Source organism: Neolamprologus brichardi, unplaced genomic scaffold (genome assembly GCF_056152115.1).
Source record: "Neolamprologus brichardi isolate AB-2024 unplaced genomic scaffold, ASM5615211v1 NODE_ptg000033l+_length_6344489_cov_1, whole genome shotgun sequence".
NCBI classification, from domain to species: Eukaryota; Metazoa; Chordata; class Actinopteri; order Cichliformes; family Cichlidae; genus Neolamprologus; species Neolamprologus brichardi.
Window position 1 is genome coordinate 1280634 of NW_028270137.1, and position 24943 is coordinate 1305576.

The 24943-nt window shown below is 40.9% G+C and overlaps 1 protein-coding gene across 2 annotated transcripts in view; it reads left to right on the forward strand.

The window, feature by feature from the left end:
• The first annotated feature begins 837 nt into the window (after nt 1-837).
• The window catches only part of zswim8 (zinc finger, SWIM-type containing 8), a 41192-nt gene continuing 17086 nt past the window's right edge, over nt 838-24943 (forward strand). Inside the window, exons 1-16 of one of the 2 annotated variants that reach the window (XM_087837439.1) lie at nt 838-900; nt 2185-2428; nt 9845-9998; nt 10787-10881; nt 11772-11944; nt 13489-13596; nt 13677-13758; nt 14723-14843; nt 15001-15202; nt 15937-16112; nt 16316-17624; nt 19225-19356; nt 19501-19680; nt 21681-21864; nt 22396-22494; nt 22644-22768. In XM_087837439.1, coding sequence (XP_087693565.1) covers nt 2251-2428; nt 9845-9998; nt 10787-10881; nt 11772-11944; nt 13489-13596; nt 13677-13758; nt 14723-14843; nt 15001-15202; nt 15937-16112; nt 16316-17624; nt 19225-19356; nt 19501-19680; nt 21681-21864; nt 22396-22494; nt 22644-22768 — 3318 coding nt within the window. In that variant the 5' untranslated portion in view covers nt 838-900; nt 2185-2250. The remainder of the gene's footprint in view (nt 901-2184; nt 2429-9844; nt 9999-10786; nt 10882-11771; nt 11945-13488; nt 13597-13676; nt 13759-14722; nt 14844-15000; nt 15203-15936; nt 16113-16315; nt 17625-19224; nt 19357-19500; nt 19681-21680; nt 21865-22395; nt 22495-22643; nt 22769-24943) is intronic. The other variant, XM_087837440.1, reaches the window with a different exon arrangement.

Genomic DNA, 24943 nt, shown 5'->3' on the forward strand with positions numbered 1-24943 from the left:
TTTTGTGACTATTTAAATTTTAGATTCTCACTGAAGGCATCTAAACTGTGAATGAACACATATGGAATTATGTAGTAAACAAAAAAGTGTAACTGCTTTGTACACTCTTGGCGTTCTCTTGATGAGCTTCATGAGGTAGTTATCTTTTCCAACAGTCTTGAAGGAGTCCCCAGAGATGCTGAGTACTTGTTGGTCCTTTTGCCTTCACTCTGCAGTCCATCTCATCTCAAGCCATCTCAACTGGATTTAGGTCAGGTGACTGTGGAGGCCAGGCCATCTGGCGCAGGACTCCATCACTCTCTATCTTGGTCAAATAGCTCTTCCACAGCCTAGAGGTTTGTTTGGGGTCATTGTGCTGTTGAAAATTAAATGATGGTCAAACTAAACACAAACTGGATGTGATGATGATAATAATAATAATAATACATTTTATTTAAAAGCACCTTTCAAGACACCCAAGGACACTTAACAATAGAGTAAAACACAAAGCAGAATAAAGACAAAACCAAACATTTGACTGGTACCGGTACTGTAAAACAAGGATCTGGCTGTTTTTGAATGTTTCTGAAGTCATAGAGTACTATGCCGCTGGTAGCTTCGCTGTCAAATACAAAACGGGCTTTTGAAGTTTGGAGGCTGTGGTGGCATAATTAATTTGGAGGCAGTGGTTTAATTAGTGACAAAACTGATTACCCCAGATTAAGTATGACACGTGGATATACTCGATACAGTATGCTTAACTGTATCGAGTTGGTTAATGCCTCGTCTCACAGCACGCTTCTCCAGCCGAGCTACAGCAACGGGCTCAGCGGTTCGTTCTAGAGCTGGCAACCGGAAGCTGTGATCAGCTGATCGAGGAGGAGCTGTAGAAGAGGTGAGCCATCTTCCCCCGGCAGACAGGTTGATACACTTTGATAACGCTTTGACGAGTGGGATAAGGGAAAATCATCCGGATATCCCGGTGTCATTTGAAGGCATAGAGGATTTTAAGACGGACAACTGGTGACAGTTGCGAAGGGAGCTATGTAAAGGACTCGTTTGAATTTCTTCATCAGATCTGACTGAGGAATATGCCAGCTTTTACGTCAGACAGAGCCTCTAATATCAGCACAAAGAACGGGGAAAAAATGCTAAGAGCGTGGATTTAGATCATAATATGAAACAAGCGTAACCTAGATATATGCCTAAGTCCGGAAGATATGCGATGTAAGAAAGTATGTAGTCCTTAATGTGCGGAAGGTGTACAACATCAGCAGTAAATGTAAACAAACAGCTATTCAAGCTAGTTGAACTTAGCCGACTGGAGGTTAGCTTTCTAATGCTAGTACATATAGCTAACATAAGGTAGCACAGCGAAGGTAAATCGAGCAAAATAAGCCTGTAGTCGGAAATATAAACGATATTTAATCGTAGTTTAACTGTCTACAGCGCATGACATGTTTATAGTATCCAAGTAGGCATTTGTTAGCCTATTTGCTAACGTTAGCTAATTCTTATTTCCATTGCAGATGAAAATGACATTAAAACTAGCTCATTAAACGAGGAACAGAGAAGACACTTTGCAATATTAACACCACAGGTGTTTGACATCTTCTTTCTTGTGAGAAAGACTCTTTCGGGATCGTTATGATGCAGCAGTAGTTAATGTTGATACCCAGTGTGAGTTGAGCTAAATGCCTGAAAAGAGTAGGACGTCTGGATGAACGAAACCGCTTCGAGACTTCACGAGGCTTTACATGTACACCAACAAGCGTTTTTTTAACCTCTGTTTTCTATTCTTATTCGTGGCTCTATGATGAGAGAGTTTTTCATTTTCTACTTTTGACAGGAACGTTGCTTTGTGAGTTTGAGTCGTTGGGCACCTCAGAGGCAAAGTTGCCGTCAAAGACGTTTAACTATTCAGAGTTTTTGGCTTTGACTCCAAGTGTGGAAGGAAGCTTCACCTCTGCGCAGTGGCTTATGCCGACTTAAATCACAAATAGCTTCGTAGACAAATACTAATTGTAGTTGTGCTGTATATATTTTTTGCAGACTATTCAAAGCATTGTTTAAAAAAATTGTATGTGTTTGAGGCGATAAGCCTCGGCAGTGATTTGGTTGTTAGTGGTCTCCCCTCCCCCAGTGTTCAGACTGACTCTGTTGGAGCTGTGGGCACTGTTTGTCGGGCTTCCCCTTGTTTTTTAGACGGCAGAAAGGCCGTAGACTCAAATCGCTGTCCCGGGACTCCTAACCTCTTTAAGAGTGGATGTAATGGAACTGATGTTCGCCGAGTGGGAGGATGGGGAGAGGTTCTCCTTTGAAGACTCGGACCGATTCGAAGAAGACTCTCTCTGCTCCTTCATCTCGGAGGCCGAGAGCCTCTGTCAGAACTGGAGGGGATGGAGGAAGCAGTCTGCTGGACCCAACTCCCCCACTGTCAAGATTAAAGGTCGGAGAGGGACACACACACACACACACACAATGTGCTTCCATTCATTATACATACTTGAAAATGTACTATAGCAGTATTACCTGTTGCTGCTGGGAAACGCATTTGATGCTATGATATCTTATAATCTAAACTATACTGTTAATTAATCATGCGAATTAATTTTTGAAGCAGAAACGAAACTGTCGAGTAATTTTTAAAACCTGCTAATTCAGCTGATATTTTATGGTATAGAAGAAAAGCAGTCAGTCAGTTCCACTTTGCACTGTCAGATTAAAGTAAACTAACATTTTGATTAGACTTTTAAAATACAATTACAAGAAAAGGTTTGTTATCACTAAGCAACAAGATGTTACTGTTGATCGGTCATGAAATTTGAATCTGACAATCTGATATTAGAGTGTAATAATATAGTCTGATTAAACTAATAGCGCACGGAAAGTTCCAAATGTCTTTGAAAATGCTGAAAAAAAATTCTGTTAAATCAGTTCTGATTTTGCTAAATGCCCTGCTTTCAGGAAAGGATTCAATTACTTTTTTCTCGCATTACTATCTATATATTTACTATCTATATATTTTGTAATAAAATAGTCATACAGATGGCAGGGTTCTTCCTCCATTATTGACCTGCTTAGACTTTTTTAGTAAGCACCAAACAAATGCATGAGCACCAAAATACTAACACGTGAGAACAAATTCAAACACTCTGTCGTGTTTAATATCAAACAGCAGTTAACAAGCAGCATAGTAACTTAAATATGTCTTCAGCTTCCAGCTGTCAGCTCTCCTCTCACACCAACCCACATCAGGAGCGATGTTTTTGTTTTGACTGGTTCTGACGTCTATGCTGTTCATGGTCTGAATGTGGGATTGTTCTCAGTTGTAGTCTTAGCTCTCCTTGTTTTAGCTGTAGTTTTTTAAAGGGTTGCCAGCACTCACATATGACACCTTTGCATTGTGTGCTGCAGTTAAGCACCAAGTCTAAATTGTGCTTGTCTTGTATCTGAGGAAGTGATGACACCGTGGATAAACTTTTTTGTCCAAAAGTAATACTACACAAATGCTGGATATTAAGACAAATGAGGAAAAAAAGTCAAATTTATTTATATAGCACATTTAAAACAGCAGTTGACCAAGGTGCTGTACATTTAAGATAATCAAGAGATAAAAATAGCAAAACAAGATTTAAGAAAAAGAAGTATAAAATGAGAAGATCTGAGTAAAATATAAGACAAATAAAAGTAGTACAAACTTGAAAGTGTCCCTTCACAGCAGAGGTCTTGATGTGAAAGGGCAGTTTGTTCCACAATTTAGGAGCAGTTACAGCAAAGGCCCAGTCTGCTCTGTGCTTTAATCTGGACCTCGGGACAGCCAGGAGCATATGAACGGCAGACCTCAGTGAACTTGCAGGAGTGTACGATCAGATCAGAAAGGTATGAGGGGACTAACCCGTGCAGCGCCTTAAAAACGAATAATAAAATCTTAAAATCAATTTGAAAACTAACTGGCAGCTAGTGTAAGGATGCTAGTATGGTCTTGCTTGCGTGTGCCAGTTAGTAACCATGCTGCAGCTTTTTGGACCAACTGCAGTCGGCTACCTGATGACAGACCGACACCTGAGTCTGACACTATTACAAAAGTCAGGCGAAATGAAATGAAGGATGGATAGCTCTCTCAAAGTCTGTAAAACAGAGGAATGGCTTCATTCACAGAGATTAAAGAAACTGCATTAATCTGTGTAACAAACATACTGTACATCATACTGTCAAAAATCACTGCTAGGTTCTTCACAAAGGGTTTTTTAACATTTATAAAGGGTCAAAGTCTTAGTGGTCACAGGGACCAAACACAATGACCTCTGTTTTCTGTGCATTTAAGTTAAGGAAGTTGAAAGCCGTCCGTGCCTTGACATCCTCCAAACAATCTAGCAAACCCGTCAGAGGACTCACAGATTTACGTTTCAGTGGTAGGTAAATCTGTGGGTCGTCAACTATGGAATGAGATGCTAAATAAGATATTTGTGACAGTTATTAGACACGATCTTAGAGAAACACTTTAAGCCATTTTCTAACCCACTTCTCTTAAATGCTGAAGTCTTGATTGAGCGTTTGAAGTGTATTTTAGTGTAACCACATTTATATGGTGTTTATCAAATAAGCATTCATTTAGAGACCACTTTGTTTTATATATATATATATATATATATATATATACACACTTCAAGGACTTTAAATACCTCACCTCTACAGTCAATTTAGAATAGAATAGAATTCAACTTTATTGTCATTGCACATGCACAGGTACAAGGCAACGAAATGCAGTTTGCATCCATCCAGAAGTGCTTTAGCCATGATATAGATATATTACAATATATATTAGCAATAATATAGATATGTAAGTATATTACAGAAATGGGTCTATTATGGTATGTTATAATCTACACGGTATGAAGTACGTTATGAATATTCTATAACTATAAGTATGTACAGGCTGTAGTGAGTATAAACTATGTACAGGCTATGAACAGGATATAAATATGAAATAAAAAACTATACAGAAATCTGAGATATACAGTTATACAGAAATGTGAACTATGCAAGTTATAAACAGTTGTAGGATTAAAAATTATCGTATGTACAGAATGATTATTTACACAGAACTATACAGTAGTGCAGTTAAGATAAGTGAGATATGTGGATAATTTCTACAGAGGCTATAAAGTCCTGGTGGTTCAGTCCATGTTATTATTGTGTGTTTGAGGGTACGGTTGTCCATTGTGTGTGTGTGTAGGTGGTTGTGGGTGTGTGTATGTCCAGTCCATGTGTTAACGTGGGTCAGATGTCAGGAGGCAGAGTTCAGGAGTCTGACAGCTGTGGGGAAGAAGCTGTTCCGGTGCCTGGTGGTCTTAGTCCGGAGGCTCCTGTAGCGCCTCCCAGAGGGCAGGAGGGTGAAGAGTCCATGTGATGGGTGACTGGGGTCTTATTTAGATTCAATTTAGATCACCAGTTACACTAAAATAAATGTCTTTGGACTGTGAAAGGAAACCAGAGTACCAGGAAAAGCCCTGAACAGTAAGAATATGCAGTTCAGACATTAAGACCCTGGGCTTGGGTTCAAATCGGGACCCTTCTCGCTGTGAGGTGACAGTGCTAGCCACATCTACAGTGTGCTGCACGTAAATACAGTTAGCAGATATGCTGACAGTTCAGTGGGTTATGAACATAATTAAAGTTAACTTGTATTTCTGCTGCTGACATGAGCTTAAATGGTGGACGAAGGAACATCCTGAAGTCTTTTTGGCATTTAAACCTTCTCTAGTATCCAACAGAGCTCAGCTTGTAAAGGGCTGGTTCACCACATGCCAGAAATTAAAAGGTCCTCCACGTGTTTTTGTTGTCGTGGAGATTTCTAATTATTAAATGTTCCTTAAATCCTTTCATTAAAAAAGAATAAAAATCAGTTTTCCATTTCAAATATACAGAAAAATTACATTACATCAATCCACAAAAAGTCTAGATTGTGTCATCTCAATAGTTTGTTCCTGTTACAAAAATATGTCAGTCCTCACCCTGTCATTGATTCATGATTTTGATTCATTCTTTCATTTCTCTCAACACCGTTCCTGCTGAAATCTTGTGAATTGCGTTGGTGGTTCCAGTTTGTACCACCTCTTTGTAATGGCTTTCTTACAAGCTACTAACAGGATTTTAAACAAATAACTGTTTTCTCCTGATACAGTATTTCCTTCCATATTACGTAAATACGACAGGGTACATGGCCTTTTTATATCATAACCCTGAAATTTGGCAACTACCAAACAAACAGTCTATGGGGAAAAAAATGCCTGAGCAAAGTCAAAAGACGTGAGAATGGTTAAATTTCCTGTTCCATGTGGTCTCCAACAGGCCAGTGTTGGAGACAAAGATTTCCTCATTTAGGGGGAACCAAAAAGTCTTATCAAATCCTTTTCTTTTACAAGTTGCGGTGTATGGAGAACACAATACACTACAACACTACAAGTCTTCTCCAGTAAGACTTTGAATTTCGCTTCCTTGTGCATACTTCTGAGTTTTGCCACCAAGCCTCATAATCTTTGTCAGACCAGCAGATTACAGGTCGAATTTGTGCTGCATGGAAATATTTCATCATGTTTGGCAGTGCCATACCTCCATGTTTGCTCACCTTTATGGTTTGAAATGTGATTCTTGGCCTGTTGCCATTTCATGTAAATATTCTAATGAATTTTATGTTTTTAAAAGTCTTAGGTACCTTCATGGGTCCCCTTAAAAAATGCCTCTATTTTTGAGCCAAAATGCAGTGAAAGGAAAATTCACCTTTCAGTATTATTCTTAATGTCTTCAGTCACTTTGATAAGGTTTGCTTCGTATAATTCATCGACGTCATTTTACATTATGGGCCATTTACAGCTCATTTTGATCATTTTATATTAAGTAGGCTGGACCAGTGAAGCTTGCTTTTCTGTTTTTGTAAAAAAGAAAAAGAAATAGTAACAGAAAATAGTAATAGAAAATACCTTGCTTGTTATTTACATGTAATTGTGGCACCAGTGTTTAGAAAACAGTGCAGCTTTGGTGAATCACTTGTCAAACTAACCATACCTGCCATATTAGTCTTTGCTGGTCCAATTCTGGCGCATGTGCCTTATGTATACCCACAGAATAGTTTATCCTTCTTCTTGTTAAAGTAACTTGTAATTTCATTTTTTGCACTCAATTTCCAAATGTATATATTTTTTTATAACTGTGTAATTTTGAATACGATATAGTTCAATGTTAAAATAAGTGTTTTAGCCAAACTTTTAGCCAAAATTTCTATATCCAGAAAAGAATACAGAGCTAAAGCCGATTAATTAATATTAGAAGACATCTGTCTAGATCAGGGGTCTGCAACCTTTAACACCCAAAGAGCCATTTGGACGTGATTTCCACGCAAAAGAAAACTCTGGGAGCCGCAAATACTTTTTGACATCTAAAATGAAGATAACACTGTATATATTGTTGTTGTTTTTTTACCTTTATGTTTTGTGTGAACAACTAAGGTGTGCTGCTTATGAAATTATGAAAGTGCTACAGAGAAAATTACATTTTATTTATGTAATTAACATATTTTGAACTCTTAAAGAAATATAACAAAAGGAAGCTGAACTAAAATGATCCAGCAAACAAAAACTGTTGTGAGCCGCCCTCATATCGCCTTTGGGCTTTTGGAGCCTTGACTTGACTTTTTTAAAAAATAATTGGAAAAAAAGCTCTATGCTGCTGAAAAATGAAAAATAGATATTTGCAATATTCTGGCTAAATATGTATTTTACCAGGTTAATGTGTGTGGCGGGGCGTGGTCTGCAGCGCCGCTGCAGGGGAGGCGATGCACCTGAGCGGCACCCGCAATCGCGCCTCGCCGCCTTAAAGTCTGTGCTCTCTCTGCTGTTGGTGTGTGTCGGGCTGTGCGCTTTAACACCGGCTGTATGCGTACAGCAACCGTGTGTGAAAAGTGGTCAGTAAAGAGATGCTGAAAAACATGTTCATGGAAACATCATCAGGTCTGCTGTGATATGTTTACAATAAGACTTCTGCTCCTGAACCTCTGCACACAGCGTCTGCAGGTCGGGGCTGCACGAAGTCACTTCATCTTTACACAGGACTGTAAGCTGCCATCTGTGAGGCGTGAGCGGTGTTTGTTTTTAACATAGTTCACAGTGGAGAACAGCTGCTGACATAATGTGGATCCCAAGATCCATAATTGGCCTACCTGGGGTTGAAAGTCTCGATAAATTCTCGTCGTTTCGGCTTCCGCAAGTGTGACGCTTATTTTGAGCGATCAAAAAAAATAATAGAATATCATTTTATATTTATATTTCAATATCACAATAATCTTCACATTTAGAACTACAAGTTAAAAAGAACTAACATAAATAAAATACACTTCAGCTAATTACTTAAAAAAATAATTTATTTTCCCAAACCACGCGGAGCCGCACTAAACGGACTAAAGAGCCGCATGTGGCTCCGGAGCCGCAGGTTGCCGACCCCTGGTCTAGATGATCTAAATAGCAACTTAAATCATCAGCCACCCGCAACCTGTACCACTTTAAGATCGTTATTCTGCCGTATTGTGTCAAGGTTTCTATAAAAATTGCAAAAAGTGTTGTTGTTAAGCAAAAGTATGTGTTGTCTGGTGTACAGGTGCAGTTGTACACTCTGTCTCTCTCATTTATTTTTAACCCATTGATCCAGATTTCTTAAGTACAAATCAAACTGGGATAATGGTTCCACAGGAGGGGGATTGGCTCCCAGTTTACTTGTAGGAACTGTAGGAACCACAGTTCACTGCCTGCAGTCTGAGAGTGAAGAACTTTGTTAAGATGCTTCGATCCTACGAGATCTTTAAGCTATATAACGAAGCCTGATTATTCAAGTATTCAGATTACAGAGCATATAGTGTGCTCAACTCCAAAACCTTAAAGAGTATAAAGGCCAGTCCCAAGGAATATAAAAAAGGCTGAAGGCTTTTCAGGGAGTTTTTAGAGCACCAAGAGTACAATACTAATGCATTACAATAGTCCAGTCTTGCAGGGATGAGGGAACATATCAACTTGCTTCACACTGACATGGGACGTTTCTAATTATTGTCATTTTGATTAGGTGAAAGAAAGCGGTGCTACATATTTGTTGAAAAAACACGCTGCAGGACACACTCTGGTCAAAAATGACTGAACGATTCCTCCCACTGTCACTGGAGGCCCAGACCATGTTGTTGATGATTAGTAAAGATTTTCAAGCAAACGCTTCCCTTTTACGTTACGGAGTATTCATGTGTAAACTATTAGGGTGAAAAATGAATGTTGCATTTTGTAATATGGCTGTAACGTGACAAAATGTGGAACAACTGAAGTGCTTTAAGTTTACTGTCAGAGGCCATAAGATCATATGTAACATTCACTGGTGTTGTGCTGTGATCCACTCTAAATAGTGACTGAAACTTTGTTAAATCATTCCGGCGCAAATTACTGTCTAGTTGTGTTACAACAACTATTAGGAAAACCTTTGAAATAAATGGTTAGAAATCAGCCTATGATTGGTTAACACGTCTAGATCAAATAAGTAATGGTTTAATCACAGCCACCATAAAAGCCTCTGGCATGTAGCCAGTTAACAGGGATAACCAACCATATTTAAATTTGAAACATTAATTAATGGTAAGACATTTTTAATGACTTAGAGAAAATAATTAATGAGGTTAGTTCAGAGAGAGTGTAGCTATACTTAATGATATGTCTGTGGGAAGACCGTGATTAGTGAAAAATTATTACTTTTTTTGGCAAGAATTTAAGTAAGACATTAAAGATCTTTGTCACCTGACCGTGCTGATCATTTTCTCTTTGATGGTTTTCCTCAGATGGTCAGGTGATCCCACTGGTGGAGTTGTCAGCAAAACAGGTCGCCTTTCACATCCCATTTGAAGTGGTAGAGAAGGTCTATCCTCCTGTCCCAGAACAGCTCCAGCTTCGCATTGCCTACTGGAGCTTCCCTGAGAATGAAGAGGACATCAGGTGAGGATTTGTTTTTTAAACCCTTTATTCGCCTTAGCTAAAAACCATAAATGCATTAATTCCTCTTAATTGGGAAATTTCAAATATTACTTTGTTACGGAGACTGTTGGAGCAAGGCTGTGGGGAAAAGGCAAGCTGCATCAAAAAGAAAAGAAATGAGAAATGAACATTCATCAATGTATTTACATGTAATATAGTATAGTAATAGTTTGTATTTATATATTGTATCGCTAACCATTAAGTATATATAGTATATTCTGCTAAACCCAGATGAAATCAAAGATTGTGTCACATGTAACAGTTGGGGTTTGTTTGTTTATTCATAAAAACACAAACATGAAATATAAAAAGAAAAGATGCAACGTGCCTTTGCACATAAGTGTAGATATATTCTTCTTCTCTCTCTCTCCATTACTGGTTGTTGGTTACTGGTGGACAGTAACAAATCCAAAAAGTGGTCAACCTTGGGTTTAAAAATATTGCATTTAACATTTAGGTAAAGTAAAATAGATAATTGCAAAATTAATCCAGAAAATTCAAACTCCTGTTGTTTGTTTCCTGTTTGTTTCCAAACAGGAAACAAACAGGAAACAAAACTATTTTTGCACAGAAAAAACTATTGAAATAAACAAAATCGAGACTGGATGAAAGGAAAGGCGTCCATGGCTGTCTGGTTGACTGATGTTTGTTGGCGATGTGACTGCTAATAAAAGTAACAGGATGATTTTTTTTAACTATCTAGGCTATGCTGACTTTGACTCTTTGACTTTGGTTTCATACTGCTGCAGATTATATTCCTGCCTTGCTAATGGGAGTCCAGATGAATTCCAGCGTGGAGAACAACTCTATAGGATCAGAGCTGTCAAAGACCCTTTGCAAATTGGTAAGTAGAGTAATCCTTTACATAAGAATGAGTACTCTTATGGAAAACATTTCTCTGGTGTTCTAACTTTGGTATATCACACTATATTCTTCTACAATCACCAAGCTTAGAATAACACCATGTGCAGGTTACAGTAAATCATGTGATTCCCATTATTTCTACAAGTCTGCTATTAGTATAATCCTGTTTTCAGAACGCTGGCTATGTGTAATATCTAAACACCATTTCCAACTTTTAACTGCAAATCTTCCAAATACCACATTAAATGGTGACATTTGCTGTGCAGACGCATCCAACTTTTAATGACAAATACTTTTTGGGTTAAGGTGCTGGTCGGCTAACGGTGGTTAGCACTGTTGCCTCAAAGCAAGAAGGTCCTGAGTTCAATTCCAGCATCAGGCTGTCTGTGTGGAGTTTGCATGCTCTCCCATGTTTGCGTGGGTTCTCCCTGGGTACTCCGGCTTGCTCCCACAGTCCAAAGACATGCAGTTAGTGGAGATACGTTAATTGGAAACACTAAATTGCCCATAGGTGTGAATGCTATATGACTTGGTCTGAATTTGTTTGAGGCACCTTCTCCTCTAGTAGGACTTTGTACAAATGTGTTGTGTGATGACATGGATTAGAAAATGGAAAAACTTCAAACAATGCCTGCGTTTTGTTTTGTTTTTTTGTGGGAGAGAATATTTTGGTTTGGAATTGAATCCTTGTAAGATTGCAAACCTTTTGCACAAAAGAGCTATATTAAATAAAAGACTAAGCAATATCGAAACCAAAACCATTCTGTCGGGCACTAAAATATAATCTCCAATCAAAGAAATGCACTTGCTTCCGTTTCCAACTCATTGTTGTCTTTGCTGATTTTGTTTTTTTCTGTTTTCGTTTACAAGGCTTTCATCTCAGTGCTACAGTAGTCTCCACTCAGTCCAGTCAGTCTAAAGGAGCCTACAACGTGGCGGTCATGTTTGATCGCTGTCGCATCACCTCCTGCAGCTGTACCTGTGGGGCAGGAGCCAAGTGGTGTGCCCATGTGGTGGCACTCTGTCTCTTCAGGATCCACAATGTAAGTTTTTGTTAATATTCAGGTATTTAAGGGGTAAACCAATAACTTTGTGGTTGGAACACATACTGAATTCATGTGCATGCGTAAAGCAGCAGATCTCTAGTTTGAATCCTGACACTGTCTCTGTCTCTCTGTATTTCCTGTCTTTTTCTTTGTTTTTCCTTAAAAAAAAAAAGAAGAAAATATAAAGGAATACACTTAGCTTTTTGCTGATGGAGATATCCTGGAAACCTCTCCACCAGTCGTCTTAAAAAATATTCCTCCGCATGCCATCTGTTTACTTGAAAACAGTGATCCATTCTGCCGTTCCAGGGAATTTGTTGTTTTTTGATTATGATAATTTTTCGTGGGTTTGTGTTTCTAATTGTCGTTTTACCTGCCCAGGAACTCCTGATGGAAATATATTCAATTCAATTCAATTCAATTTAATTCAATTTTATTTATATAGCGCCAAATCACAACAAAAGTCGCCTCAAGGCGCTTCATAGATACAGAGAAAAACCCAACAATCATATGACCCCCTATGAGCAGCACTTTGGCGACAGTGGGAAGGAAAAACTCCCTTTTAACAGGAAGAAACCTCCAGCAGAACCAGGCTCAGGGAGGGGCGGGGCCATCTGCTGCGACCGGTTGGGGTGAGAGAAGGAAGACAGGATAAAGACATGCTGTGGAAGAGAGACAGAGGTTAATAACAGATATGATTCAATACAGAGAGGTCTGTTAACACATAGTGAGTGAGAAAGGTGACTGGAAATGAAAAACTCAATGCATCATGGGAATCCCCCGGCAGCCTACGTCTATTGCAGCATAACTAAGGGAGGATTCAGGGTCACCTGGTCCAGCCCTAACTATATGCTTTAGCAAAAAGGAAAGTTTGAAGCCTAATCTTGAAAGTAGAGATAGTGTCTGTCTCCTGAATCCAAACTGGAAGCTGGTTCCACAGAAGAGGGGCCTGAAAACTGAAGGCTCTCCCTCCCATTCTACTTTTAAATACTCTAGGAACAACAAGTAGGCCTGCAGAGCGAGAGCGAAGTGCTCTAATAGGGTGATATGGTACTACAAGGTCATTAAGATAAGATGGGGCCTGATTATTTAAGACCTTGTATGTGAGGAGCAGGATTTTGAATTCTGGATTTAACATGAAGCCAAAACAGGAGAAATCTGCTCTCTCTTTCTAGTCCCTGACAAATATATAAGTGTTTGTGATAACGGACCGTTAGTCTTTCACACTGATTTGAAACAATTTGCCCACTTTTCTTTGCAGTTGTTTTAATTCAGCCGCAATGGAAGATTTTCATCTTACTGTGTAAAACCAAATGAGTTTGAATTGCAGGGCGCGACCTGATGGCTGAATATTCTCCTTCAGGAAGGATGCAAATACACCAGCATTTAGCTTCTTGGGACGGCTACTGACTAAAGGACCTATTAATGCGATGCCATTACTCTGTATTTTCCTACATTTGATCTGTTTCCTTCTTTCTGTTTACAATCCCCATTAAAAATACCTAAATAAAAATTGTGTGTGTGTGTCTGTGTGTGCGTAGGCATCAGCAGTGTGTCTTAGGGCTCCAGTTTCTGAGTCTTTGTCCAGGCTGCAGAGAGACCAGCTTCAAAAGTTTGCCCAGTACCTCATCAGTGAGCTGCCTCAGCAGGTATCATTCATATCTTAAGCTATGACCTCTATAAACCCAATGATTAAAGAAAATGCATTCATTCAGTTATTTCTCTCCAGATCCTGCCTACAGCCCAGCGACTCCTGGATGAGTTGCTATCCTCACAGTCCACTGCCATCAACACTGTGTGTGGAGCTCCAGGTTCAGTATCAGATTGCTAAACAAACAGCATTAAACTTTGTGATGTCTTTAAGTTTCTTGAAGACATTTCGCCTCTCATCCGAGAAGCTTCTTCAGTTCTAAGAGCAATTGGTTGAGAGAATCCAGAAGGGAAAAAGAAGGAACATACACATGTAAAGAAAGCTCTTCAAAAGCTGTCGTAGAAAGCTCCGGGGTTATCCTAATTGAGCTTTCATCAAATCAGTAAAGATGCACAGAAAAGAAGATCAGACACCAACTAGGGAGGATCAGAAGGACAAACGGAACAACATTGTCATCCCTTATGGAGCAGGTTTATCAGAGAAACTCAGAAAAGACTTTTCCAAACACGACATCCCAAAATACTTCAGACCCAGCCACACAGGAGCCGCCTTGACAAGACAAGACTCGGCTGTCCTGCATCTACAGGACAAAGATCGCTCGTTAGAAGATGCTAATGTCCACTTTTTGGACAGAGAAGACAGATGGTTTGAAAGAGTAGCCATCACATCTCAGGTCATTTGGTCTCAGTAAGTCACAGGATAGGGTAGGACAAGTCTCACCCGAAACCTTGGCTGATTGTGAACCACACCTGTTTTCATACCTTGGCTCATGTGATTAGGCAGAGGAAAAATAGGGTCCACAACATTCTTAGGGACACTCCCAATACGGCTTAAAAATCTGTGACTCTCCACCGATTGGTCTTAGAAGTGAAAAAAGCTTCTCAGATGAGAGGTGAAACATTTTCAAGAAACTTAAAGAAGTCCAGACGCTTTTCTTTCCAAGCTCCTTCGACCATTCTTGGAGAAATGAAAGCGTTTCTATAAAATCACTACTGTTCCACATGCATGGGGAACTCTGATGCCTTTTGATTGTTAAAGGAAAAGCAAAGCCTTCTGTAGTTTGTTGTGTAGAGCAGATGTTTTTTCTTAAGGTTAAATTATTTCTGCACAATTAATTTTTGTAGATCCAACAGCAGGCCCTTCGGCATCGGACCAGAGCACCTGGTATCTGGATGAGTCAACCCTCAGTGACAACATCAAAAAGACTCTACACAAGTTCTGTGGGCCTTCACCTGTTGTTTTCAGGTAGGCGGGACTTGTCACACATGTTTACCCTTCATCTTATGCATATGACGTAGTGTTGATGAGAAAGTGCTACAGTAAATCTTTTAATACTTTGTTTTTTAGTAAATGTACCTCAGCGTTACTTTGCCTGAACCAGTACTATTTGTGTTATCCTCAGTGATGTAAACTCCATGTACCTGTCATCCACCGAGCCACCGGCAGCTGCTGAATGGGCCTGTCTGTTGCGACCTCTGAGGGGTAGAGAGCCAGAAGGCATCTGGAACCTTCTGTCCATTGTCAGGGAGATGTTTAAGAGGCGAGACAGCAATGCTGCCCCGCTGCTGGAGATTCTCACTGAACAGTGCCTCACCTACGAACAGGTGTGTTGGTCATTACTCTGAGATGACTTCCAAAAGATGAGAGTAACCCAGTACAAAGAAGAAAAGATTTAGACATGGCACCCTTACTTTTAATGTGCTGTTAAAATGTCTGTGAAGCCTTTGCAGTTTTCCTATTTTTAAAAAAAGCCCTCAAAGTAGGACGAGACTACAAAAAACCCAACTGAATTGTAAATATCATGTTTTCATTAGGTTATAGCTTGATGGCAACATACTGCTCCAGAGAAGGCAGTCCAAATATGCCTTTCCTTGCTTTAGAAATGAGGAAAAACCCATTCTCTTCATGTATAACAGTATGACTCTGTAGTAAGAGCTGGAGCAGTAGGCTGTCCTGTGTCCAGCCAAACATTTGGCACATTATGAAACAAAAAATAACACAAAAGAGGCCCAATGCCTCTAAAATCTGTGTTTGGCAATGCTGGAAAAAATCACTCAGAACCATAGCAGCTGATCTCTGTGCCTGAATGCGTGCACGGGGTTGTTAAAGGAGGAGCTGGTGCAACATGGGTAGCCTGTATCCTGGTTTATCTAAAATGCATATGACTGAAATTCATATTTGGCACTTTAAAAAAGAAAGGTGCTGTTCCTGAGTTCATCGTCTGATATGCTGCATATATCCTGTGCATGAAGGACAGGATGTGAATTTTCACAGCACCCAACATTATGTACATATTACACTGATTCTCTCACACACACACTTGTCTGTGTCTATTCAGATCATCAGCTGGTGGTATAGCGTTCGCACATCAGCGTCACACAGCAGTGCGAGTGGTCATACTGGCCGGAGCAACGGACAGTCAGAAGTAGCCGCTCACGCCTGTGCAAGCATGTGCGACGAGATGGTGGTTCTTTGGAGGCTGGCGGTGCTCGACCCCACTATGAGCCCCTGCAGGTCAGACCACAGACACCGTGCTACATACTGGTCATGGATTGGTTCAACTGTCACAGAGTTTTAGTCATGAAGTGTAAATTCTATTATAAAAATAGCCTCTGCTAGCACATTTATCACTAATTGTGTGAAACTACATATTTAGGGTGCCAGTGAATAAGTAGCGATTCATGTTAAACATAAAGACTATGGACCTTCTCTTCTAGGCGTTTGGAACTGGCCGGTCAGCTGAGGCAGTGGCACCTGAAAGTTATAGAGATAGTGAAGCGGGGACAGCATCGCAAGTCCCTGGATAAACTGTTTCAAGGCTTTAAACCTGCTGTGGAGTCCTGCTATTTCAACTGGGAGGTGGCCTACCCATTGGATGGCATTACCTACTGCAGTGCAGATAAGAAGAGTGCCACGTTCTGCTGGTCCAGGGCAATGCTGCACCAGAGAGGAATCAAGTCACCTGCAGGAGGTGGTGTTGACTCCTCTGAATCAGGGGCCAGAGCTGAAGGCGGACCGGCAGGAGAGTATAAAGGCAGGGCAAGTAGTAACTCCACACAACAGGAGGTAGCAGTGCGACCTAAGGAGACCATTCTGACCAAGAGGAAGGGTCTGTCAGTGAGTGGAGGTGGAGGGATGCTTGTTCGACTGGGAGGGAGTGTCTCACTATCCCTGGAAGATGGAGGAGGAAAGTGCATGTACAAAGGCCCGGGTTCCTCCTCTGGAGGAAAGTTGAAACTGACTCAGGGAGGTGGGAAGGGGACGACTGGAGGAGGACCTGGCGGTGGTGGAGGATTAGGAAGTAGTAAGCATACAAGTGCCAAACGCAGAACTAGTAGTGAAGATAGCTCCTTGGAGCCAGACTTGGCTGAGCTCAGTCTGGATGACGGCTGCAATCTGGCTTTGGGGGCTGAGGCTAGTAACACTTTCGAGTTTCTCCCACCACCACCAGAGATGTTGCCCTCTCCGAGTCCACTGCTCCGAGATTCACGGAAGTGCAACAGTGGAGGGAGCAAGATTTTTGAAACCAAGCACAGCAGCCGTGACTCTGCAGCAGTTGCTGCTGCAGAGCCTGCTCCACCTTGTTTCCCTTTGAAAGAGAATGGAGTGATAGTTGTGGGCGTGCCCAGCACAGCGGAAAAGGAAGCCGAGGTGGAGCCAGCACTTAACAGAGATGAAGATGTAGATTCAGCTGGGAGTAACCAGCCTTTAATTTCAGCAGCTACAGTGAATTCAGGCACCCCTCAAACATCTGCTAAGCCAGTGCTAGGCTGCAAAGAGCTGGTGTCTGCTGCAGCAGTAGCAGGAAGTGGAGCAGTAGTGGTAGGTGGAGCAGCTCCTGAAGGACCCGAAGCTGTACGTGCAGCTGCTGAAGGAGAAGCTGTGGGCGAAGATGACTACCAGGCATACTATCTGAGTGCTGCTTCAGAAGAGGGTGTAGACAGACAGCTAGCTGACAACCATCAGGAGGAGGAGCCAGACATCTTTGCAGGGATCAAACCACTGGAGCAGGAGGGACGCATGGAGGTGAGTCCATAGAAACCCAACAACAAAAGCAAAGCAGTTCACTTGTAAGAGCATGAAATAAACATTAGATACAAGCATGCACAAAATTACATCATTGTCTACCAGTACAGTAAAAATTACACTTTGTAGACTTTCTTAAATTAACGAAATATCTAAACTTCAGAGGTTAGAAATTCATGACTATCAGTAAGCTAGCCTGTCCAAACACTGTCAAACACTGACACACTGTAAAAAATTAGCTTTTTTAATGATTAGAGAAAAGAATATGATTTTTTTCTGCACTCATGTAGGTTTGTTGAACATCAGAGGTTAATAAACGTTTCATCTGCTGATCCTTTGCCATTTTAAAAAGTAGGGCCCAGTGTGTTGTGGTTACATTGTTCAGTCACAAAGGATTTAAAGATTAAACACTTGGACTTTATCAATTTAAAAGTTCTTCCAAATGCAAACTTATCGATGATGTCTGCTAAGATATGATGTATATTGGCATACCCAAACAGTTGTAAAAAAGTTTGTGTATCCCCCGAAGTTACCAAGATAAACATACACCACATAGACACGTTAGACATTAGGCACTTATGCACCCCCATACCATCAGAGTTCTAGCTGAACTGAAGCGACCACTAATAACAAGATGGGTGCTCGCCCTCCTGTTAAGCCTGGAACATCCATGTTTTCCAGAATGAATTAAAACAATTGTTCAAATCACCCTCGTCCCTTACACCATGATTTTGCTAGATTGATCAAGTCTTTTGATGATATTATATATTGTGGATGCTGAGGTAAAGAATTTTATGTTGATATCGAAGGTGTATCTACTAAAAATCTAGCACGCAATTGAATCTCATTGATGTCAAGGTCAAAGGTCATGTTTCCTGAAAATCTTGTGAATGCAATAACTTAGGGTGTTATCTAGGATTTTGAAATTGATACCATAGGTATGTCTGCTAGGAGGCTGAGGGTTACCACTGGATGCACCAGTATCTTTGCAGATTAGTGACCCTCTGCCTGTCTTTGCTTTGGAGACATTCTAATAATAATAATAATAATAATAATAATAATAATAATACTCATGGATTGCCCAAGGACACAACGACTGAGACTGTCCGAGCCGGGGCTTGAACCGGCAACCTTCCAATTACAAGACGAACTGCCAACTCTTGAGCCACGGTCGCCCACGATCTGGTTCTCTAAGATGCTTTTTCTTATATCTGATCATGTTATCCTCTCGTTGCCAGTTAACCTAGTTAGTTGCAAAATGTTCCTCTAGCCTTCTAGCCATGTTGGCTGCCCCAAGTTTTTGTGATGTGTTGTTGCCGTCAAAAAAATGTAAACATAAATACATAAAAATTAACTGCTATTTCTCATTAAATGGTAAAATGTCTCATGTTAAACATGATCTTTTGTGAATAAAATATGTGTTTGAAATTTCCAAATAACTGGAATTGTTCATAGTGGGAATTATGTGGGTGTTTCTTCATTACTGTGAGCTTCCTTAACATGCACTAAAAACAGCTGGTAGTAGCTATGGTTACGGTTAATATATTCTCCAGGATTTCAGTGTAAGCTCCTCTAAAGGTCAACCATCTACTCTGTACAGGTGCTGTTTGCATGTGCTGAAGCCCTCCATGCACATGGGTACAGTAACGAGGCATGCAGGCTGGCTGTGGAGCTGGCTAGAGACCTTTTGGCCAACCCTCCAGATTTGAAAGTGGAGCAGCCACAGACTAAGGTAGACACAGTCCCAGTGCCCATTACCCTGAAACACATTCTCCTATGTTAGATAGCTCATCTGATCCTCTGATACGCTGTCTGCCTTCCAATCTCATCAATCTTCATCCTAAAATCACTGTCATCACCTGTTTGTTGGATTTAGGGAAAGAAGAGCAAGGTGTCAACCACCCGCCAGACACAGGTAGCCACTAAGACACTGTCAAAAGCTGCCTTCCTCCTGACAGTTCTCAGTGAGCGGCTGGAACTCCATAATCTGGCCTTCAACACTGGCATGTTCTCACTGGAGCTCCAGAGACCACCAGCATCTACCAAAGCTCTAGAGGTGTTATTCTCTCTCTTCTCTCTCTCTTACTCACAACACACACAAGTTGCTCCCAATGTGTTCATCAAAGTGTGAATATGTGTCAGTGTTGGATGGAAAGCACATTTTCGTTGAACAGAAATTTAAACTTAAAACTTAATGAAAGTGCTCCAGTAGAGTACAACAGTCCTATATGCAGCAGTTCATTTACCTTAGGCTACGTCCACACGTACACGGGTGTTTTTGAAAATGGAGATTTTCCGTTTTCGTTTTAAAAAATAATCCCGTCCACAGGTAAAGGCAGAAATGAATGAAAACGCTGCTAGGAACATGCCAAAGCAGCAGGTGGCGCTATATTCCTAACCGTGCAGAAATGTTGGCCAATCAGAAGTCTAGAAGCCTCGGTGGGAAAAAGTAAACAAAGCTGGGGCATAGAAGCAGAACCGAGTCGTATGTGTGGAGGGACAGTAACTGTGTGTGTATATGTAAGCATTTAAACACTGCAGAGAGAACAAGTAACAGTAACAGTATTGTAGAAATTAATTTCACCGAAACAATAACGTGGCGCACAGTGTGACGTCAAAAAGTGCGCACACCTTTGACGCTGCGTTTTCTCCATTTTCTCCATTTTTCTCGTCCACACGTAAATGCAAAAACGGAGTTTTCAAAAATATCCACCCTGGCCGGAGTTTTTAAAAATCTCAGTTTTCCGTGACTGAAAACGCCGTTTACGTGTGGACGAAAGGTGCAAACGCATAGAATCATAGAAATCTGCGTTTTCAAAAATACCCGGGTACGTGTGGACGTAGCCTGAGACTTATTCTTTTATTTATCTTGCACTTAACCTACAAAACATCTTAAAAGTTGAATGAATTGGCAGGTTGTAGAATTTGGTTTACAAGTGTTCAATGCAAAATATTGCATTTTTCCCAAATTTGGGATTTTTTTTTTTTACATCAGGATGCAATAATACTCATAGTCATAATAAAATGATATCTGGTTGATAACTGCCAGAGATTGTAATAAATAGGGTGATATATGGTCTGTCTCCTCTGTCTGGCCACCTTGTTCGTGGAGGTGAATCAGTCTGTTAGAGAGCGTGCTCCTCTGGCAGCAGAGGGTAGTCAGGATTATAGGTGGCAACTGACAGTGTTCAGTGATGTCCTTTCTACCACAGCTTCAAACGTGCAGTCTGCAGCTACTTGACATTATTCAGTCAGTTGGTGTCACCAGCTCCAGTGCCACGCCTCCAGCAGACCACAGCAAAATGTACTGCGCTCGCCACAACTTCGCAGTATCTTAGCTGTTCTTAGGACTGCGCTCTTCTGGACAGAGATCTCCGATGTTGTTCCCGGGATCTGCTGGAGCCACTCGCCTAGCTTGGGAGTCACTGCACCGAGTGCTCTGATTACCACGGGGACCACCGTCACCTTCACCCTCCACATCCTCTCGAGCTCTTCTCTGAGCCCTTGGTATTTCTCGAGCTTCTCATGTTCCTTCTTCCTGATGTTGCTGTCATTCGGAACCGCTACATCGATCACTACGGCCGTCTTCTCATGTTTGTCTACCACCACTATGTCCGGTTGGTTAGCCATCACCATTTTGTCCGTCTGTATCTGGAAGTCCCACAGGATCTTAGCTCGGTCATTCTCCACCACCCTTGGGGACGTCTCCCATTTTGACCTCTGGACTTCCAGGTTATACTCAGCACAGATGTTCCTGTACACTATGCCGGCCACTTGGTTATGGCGTTCCATGTACGCCTTGCCTGCTAGCATCTTGCACCCTGCTGTTATGTGCTGGATTGTCTCTGGGGCATCTTTACACAGCCTGCACCTGGGGTCTTGCCTGGTGTGATAGACCCCAGCCTCTATGGATCTTGTACTCCGAGCTTGTTTTGGGGAAAATTCTCATCAACATTGGGACCAAATTAACTTACAAAGTTTAGCTTTTAAAACAAAAGGGATATATATTTATGTAAATGTATCATATGCACTAATGCATGTGTCTGGACTAATCAGGTGAAGCTGGCCTACCAGGAGTCAGAGGTGGTTGCTCTGTTGAAGAAGATCCCTCTGGGTCTGATAGAGATGTCCGCCATCAGAGAGCGAGCAGAGCAGCTCCGGGATGGAAACTTTTGTGATTACAGACCTGTGCTACCTCTCATGTTGGCCAGCTTCATCTTCGATGTACTGTGTACCCCAGGTATGCACCGGTAATCTTAATTTTAATGGTGGTTTTCATGTGTTTCACTTGAAACAGTCAAAGCAATTCTAGTTTTCTTGTCATATATGTTTAGGATGTAAACACAACCATGCCATTGTCTCATGGCTGCTTGCCCAAAGAAGATCAGATATTTTCTTAAAAGTCTAAATCAAATCCTTATACTAAGGTTTTAGTTTTATTACATGTATTCAGCTTTTTTGCCTTTATTTGACAGTTGCGATGGACACAGAAATTATGGGAAATTGTTAATCGCTTAAACAGGATTTTTAGCTTGATTCAAATACGATAAAATTAAAATAAATAATACAAGACTAAAGAATTCTAAGTATTCTGTTAAATTGCCTTTTTCTGTGTAATATGAAGTGAACATCTCTTGGCCACCAGCTTTATTTGTAGTGTACTGAACGTTGAAGAAGCTCATTTTGTCTTTTTAGGAACAGACTGAGGAATTTTAAGGGAGATTGACTGAATTTATGTCCCTTTCACTTTTCTCCATACTGTTTTGTGCAGTTGTGTCTCCAACGGGTTCCCGTCCACCGAGCCGCAACCGCAACAATGAGATGCCTGGAGATGAGGAGCTGGGTTTTGAGGCTGCTGTTGCTGCACTTGGTAAATTTATTCACCAATTGATTGGTTTCGTTCCTCTCAGTGTTCATCAGTATCTTCTTCTCCATCCTCACTACTTATTTTCCTGCTCACTATTTCTCACAAATGTTCAATTGTAACCTTTGTTTTGTGTCCACCCTCTGTGACTGCAGGCATGAAAACCACAGTCAGCGAGGCAGAGCATCCTCTGCTATGTGAAGGAACTCGACGAGTGAAGGGTGACCTGGCCCTCGCTCTCATGATCACCTATAAGGACGACCAGAGCAAGCTCAAGAAGGTAACAGCTACATTATAGTATTTCAGAACATGTACATGTTACAGTCACAGAATTTGACTGTAACAGGCCAGTTTATTCATTTAATACATTTTTTTAAACACATAAAGAAAATAGTGCAAAGTAATTCATTGACCAGTAACTGGATGTAACTGGAAAAGACGATACTAATTAAAAGGTGAGTGGTTCGATCCCCAGCTCCTTCTGTTTGAACGTCCAAGTTTCCTTGGGCAAAATACTAACTGCTCAAATTGTGTAAAAAAGTGAGTGAGTGCTTTTAAGCACGTAACACAGGCCTTTCACACAGGAGCTGCTCTCTGAAACACATTCATGTCTATTTCTTGCACAGTGAAGGAAAGCTTCACTTTGCTTATCTGAGTCCGGTAAACACTGACACAGGTTAACATGCATGTAGGGACCTCCACAGCCTTTTCAATGACTTAGTGGACCTCGGAAGGAAAGCAGTGCGGTGGAAACGACACAGTGTTCACAGGTGGGAAAGTTACAAAGCTTTCTTCTTCAATGAATGAGCGATACATTTTTATTTTTTGTAATTAAACATTTGAACATAATACAACACAAACTCTCATGGAGGATAGAAAGTCAGAGAGATAAATGTTTTAAAATGACCAGGAAATGATAAGAAGTAGGTGCATCTAGTACATGTAGAGCAGCTGCAAAAAAATGGCGTACAAGCAGAGCGCATGTGCAAAGTTTGGGTTCTCACTCTAGTTGGCGGTCAGCGTGGCACATGCCGCATTCTATGTGAAAGGTAGGGCTGCCACGATTAGTCGACTAGTCACGATTACGTCGACTATCAAAATCGTCGACGACTGATTTAATGGTCGACGCCTCGTTTGAAGCTTTGTGAGATCCCAAAAGACGCAGGAATAAGTAGTAGGATTTAAGAGTGTAATAACGGACTGAAACAGAAGATGGCAGCACTGCATGTACAAGGATGCCAGCTGCCGTTAAACCCCGAAGAAGAAGAAGCTGTGTCCCAGAATTCATAGCGCACCTCAGCTCAGTTTCCAACAATGGCGGCAGCTAGTTAGTTTTAATATTACTCTTATTATTCTTTCTGGGTCACAAAATAAACGTTTAACATATTTTCAGGCGAGAATGTAGCTATGTAAACCTCAAATATCTGCTCAGTTTATCAAGACACCACATATTTTCAAAAGCGCTCCGACGTTTTCGGAGACGTCTGTTAGCCACTAGCTCGATAGCTAGCCGGGGGCTAGGCTCACTAGAGCCGTGAGAACACCGGACTCCCGGCAAATCGTTTTCAAACCCACCGCCGTCTTTCACTACTCAGGTTAAACATGATATATAAGTCACTTAGATAACTTAAAAATGTTATTGTTTGGTTTTTTTAGTATTTTATTTGTTCCTGAGTAAATCGGTTTGGCTGAGATTAAAATTATAGTTTTTACACAGCTGAATAAACATAAAGCAGACAGCTGATTATCAGAAGTGTGAGATGCTGGAGAATTTACTCCAGTGTCCTGTTATATTTTAGATAGCAAGGAGTTTATTAAACTTCACCGAAACAACCTGCAGATTTCTTAAAAATTAAACTACCATCTTGTCTTTATTTTTAGTTAGCACATACCTTAAACACTTAAAGCTGTAAACTAATGATAGTTATATAAGAGCAGATGCTGCTGGTGCAATAAGCTGTACGTTTTACGTCCAATGGATGATGATCTGATTAGTCGACTAATCGCAAAAATAATCGGTGACTAGTCGACTATCAAAATAATCGTTTGTGGCAGCACTAGTGAAAGGGCCTTTATTGTTTGACTTAAATACACTGACGGGCCAGAATGTGAAAGTAAATGTTTTGTGTTAGGACGCTGTACAGCTCGGCTGTTTCACAGATGTCAGGTCCACCCACCTCTGGATGGATCCTGCCTCGACTTGAACTGTCAGATATTCGTGTACCTATAACTCTAACTCTGGGAAAAGTGGTAGAATTAAAAGTTTAGCAGAGAATACCCGAGGAAGAGAGATGGCAGCTATCTAAAAAAAAAACCTGAAAAAGAAGAGTCGTCCATGGAGGAGAGCTATAGATGGTCAGTCAGACAGTTGGTTACTTTGCTAACAAGTTTAACAGGATATTTCCATTCTCAGGTGTCTGATACCCTTCGACACTCATCAAAAGAATTCTCATCT